At 40.2% G+C, this 2,528-nt stretch overlaps 1 protein-coding gene across 1 annotated transcript in view; it reads left to right on the top strand.

Annotated features, from left to right (window-relative positions):
- Positions 1 to 2,016, top strand: part of LOC140341065 (epsin-1-like) — an 18,792-nt gene extending 16,776 nt beyond the window's left edge. Inside the window, exon 8 of the mRNA XM_072426587.1 lies at positions 585 to 2,016. Coding sequence (XP_072282688.1) covers positions 585 to 976 — 392 coding nt within the window. The 3' untranslated portion in view covers positions 977 to 2,016. The remainder of the gene's footprint in view (positions 1 to 584) is intronic.
- The last annotated feature ends 512 nt before the right edge of the window (positions 2,017 to 2,528 follow it).

The raw sequence follows: 2,528 nt of genomic DNA on the forward strand, positions 1-2,528 counted from the left end.
GTGCTACTGTAAACATAGCAGACTTCAGTAAGCTTTGGTACTACTCTAACGTTATTTCTGCACAAAGGCTTAGTTTATGCTGGTTATTTCAATGATCAGGAAGATATACAAAAAGCACATCTAGTAAAATTCCTCCTTGATCGTGTGTTTCAAGAATATTTAAATAAGCCACACTGTTTCTTTCATGTTTTGATACAGAAATCGGCATTTATGATGTCTAAGGGTCTCATTGTAGTTTTTGTTAGGGTATAGCTTAAGCTCTAGCTATTGTAAATGCAAATCTACGTACTGCAGACTGCATTCTTTTCCAAAACTATTGGTAATAAATATTTCACTTGCAGTGGCCTTCATGTTTCTAAGCAAAGTTCCAGGTTTTTCTGGTAAATCATGAGGCCCTCTTGACACTTAATCCAAACTGTTCATAGCTATTTGCCAATGTGCCAGCCTTAATAATGAGCTACTAAGGATGTGTGAGGAACTATGCAGGGGCATGTAGGCTAATTCTGGTATACTTGATTGGTTTGTTGTTTTTCTGATGTAATGTATGTGTTTTATCCTAATTCTTTCATTCATTTTAATCCTAGGCGCTCCTAGTTCAACCACAACAAATCCATTCCAGACCAACCAACAGTCATCTCTTACTTTAAACCAACTTCGTGCCAGCCCTGTGATGTCCATGGGACAGCCAGTTACACCAGCTGGACAAGCACCTGCAGCAATTCCATTTAGTTCTGTTCCCCCCATGGTGTCCGTGTCCCCATTAGCCCCAGGAATTCCTTTAGCCAATGTGTCACCAGTGGTTGGCATGCAGCCTGTTGCTGGAGTAAGTGGCCTCCCAGCTGCGGCGATACCTCCTGGTGTACCTCCTATGAGCTTGCCTGCTATGATGCCACCACAGCAGCTGGTGACACAGCCTCTTGTCCCTAATCTATCTGCACAAGCTGTGACGAGTGCTACCAACCCTTTTCTGTTGTGAGCTGTGGAATTATTGAGTTTGTAATGGCAATTACCAGGGGTGATGGGTCAAAAACTGGCATTTTCATGCTACTACCACAAAATGTCCCTGTACCCTAATACCATCTTTTGTGGCAACCCTAAATTGGCAGCACACTTGACTTTGGGTGTCTGTTTCCTTTTTCACTGTGCCTCTGAATACCAAGAAATAGTATTTTGCCCTCCCCACAGTACTGCTAATAATGTTTAGATAGAAGACCATAGATGAATTCTTGTTTTCTTGAATAAATCAATAGTGTTATGCCGGACTAGGCTGTCCGTGTTCTTTCCGTTTGCCCACCCCTCATCCATTTGCATTAATAAAGCAGCACTTCACAGTAACGGTAGTTTTCCTTTGCTTCTGCCTCGTAGAAGTACCAAGGTCTCGAGTTGCAAACAGAGTGTTACTTGCTTTAAACATTTGTTCTTTTCTACATAAAGTGTTTTTGCCGGCACAAATTTACCTAAATTTACAACCTGAAGCATTGCTGCATTTCAACATGAACTCACGATGAAGCATTGTTCCTTTTAACTCCTTAGGAAAGGTGTCTCTGCTGTTCTACATGTAAATATCTCACCTCACTCAAGCACTTCTGTGTTACTGGACCACGATAGGATATCGCCCTACTTAGAAATGTGTTATGGATAAAACACTAAAAAATGAAGCTCTTTAAATTCCACATCCAGCTTTCCGCTGAGAAGGGGACTATGAGGGAGGGGAGGGGTTTCTTGGGTATATTGCCATGATAGCAGGATGTTTCCTATTTATTAGAATGAATTTGTGAATGCTGATTAAGTGGATTTTTAACCCTTAAATTTCTTCCACTTCTTTCCTATTTCCCATTACAAATCGAATCTGTGATGATGATTTATTTGATAACCACTTAATAAACTGATGGCTTTGCTTGGTGTGCTGTCCATCGACTCCTATTCCGTATATATTATATATTTTTTGCATTTGTTTTCCTTCCTTCTAGAAGAGAGAACAGTGTTTAAATAAAATCAAATCTGGGAAAGATTCAACAGCATTTGCTTTATTTTAATGTTTAGGTAAAATTATTTATTTTCAATATGTTGGTACAGAATGTCTTTTATGTAAGGATACAATGTAGGTGAATGTGTTTTTTTTTTTTTTTTTTTTTTTTTTTTTTTTTTTTTTTTACACTTTACTGCAGTTAAGTATACCTAGATCTTAACCCTGCTCCCAGCCTGTGGATGAACGATGAAGTATGTTCCTTTTTCGGCACACAAAAACAGCAGCCCTTTCAATTTTGGTGCATGTTATAGACAATACAACTTAGTTTCAGAGGCTACATAAAAAGCAGTGTCTAATATCCTCACTGTTACTACAAGTTACTACTTTGCACTGTAGTTCGTACCGGTTTAAGGCCCCCTGGTTGATCCGGCCTAATCCTGGCAACCGGATCAGCCAGGGGCCGTTAGGAACTACCCTGCCTCCTTGCTGTTGCTCCCCTATTTACCGCGGCCGGCATTGATACTTCCGCTGGCGCAGTAAATAGGGAAAGCTCCCTGAA

Source organism: Pyxicephalus adspersus, chromosome 11 (assembly GCF_032062135.1).
Source record: "Pyxicephalus adspersus chromosome 11, UCB_Pads_2.0, whole genome shotgun sequence".
NCBI classification, from domain to species: domain Eukaryota; kingdom Metazoa; phylum Chordata; class Amphibia; order Anura; family Pyxicephalidae; genus Pyxicephalus; species Pyxicephalus adspersus.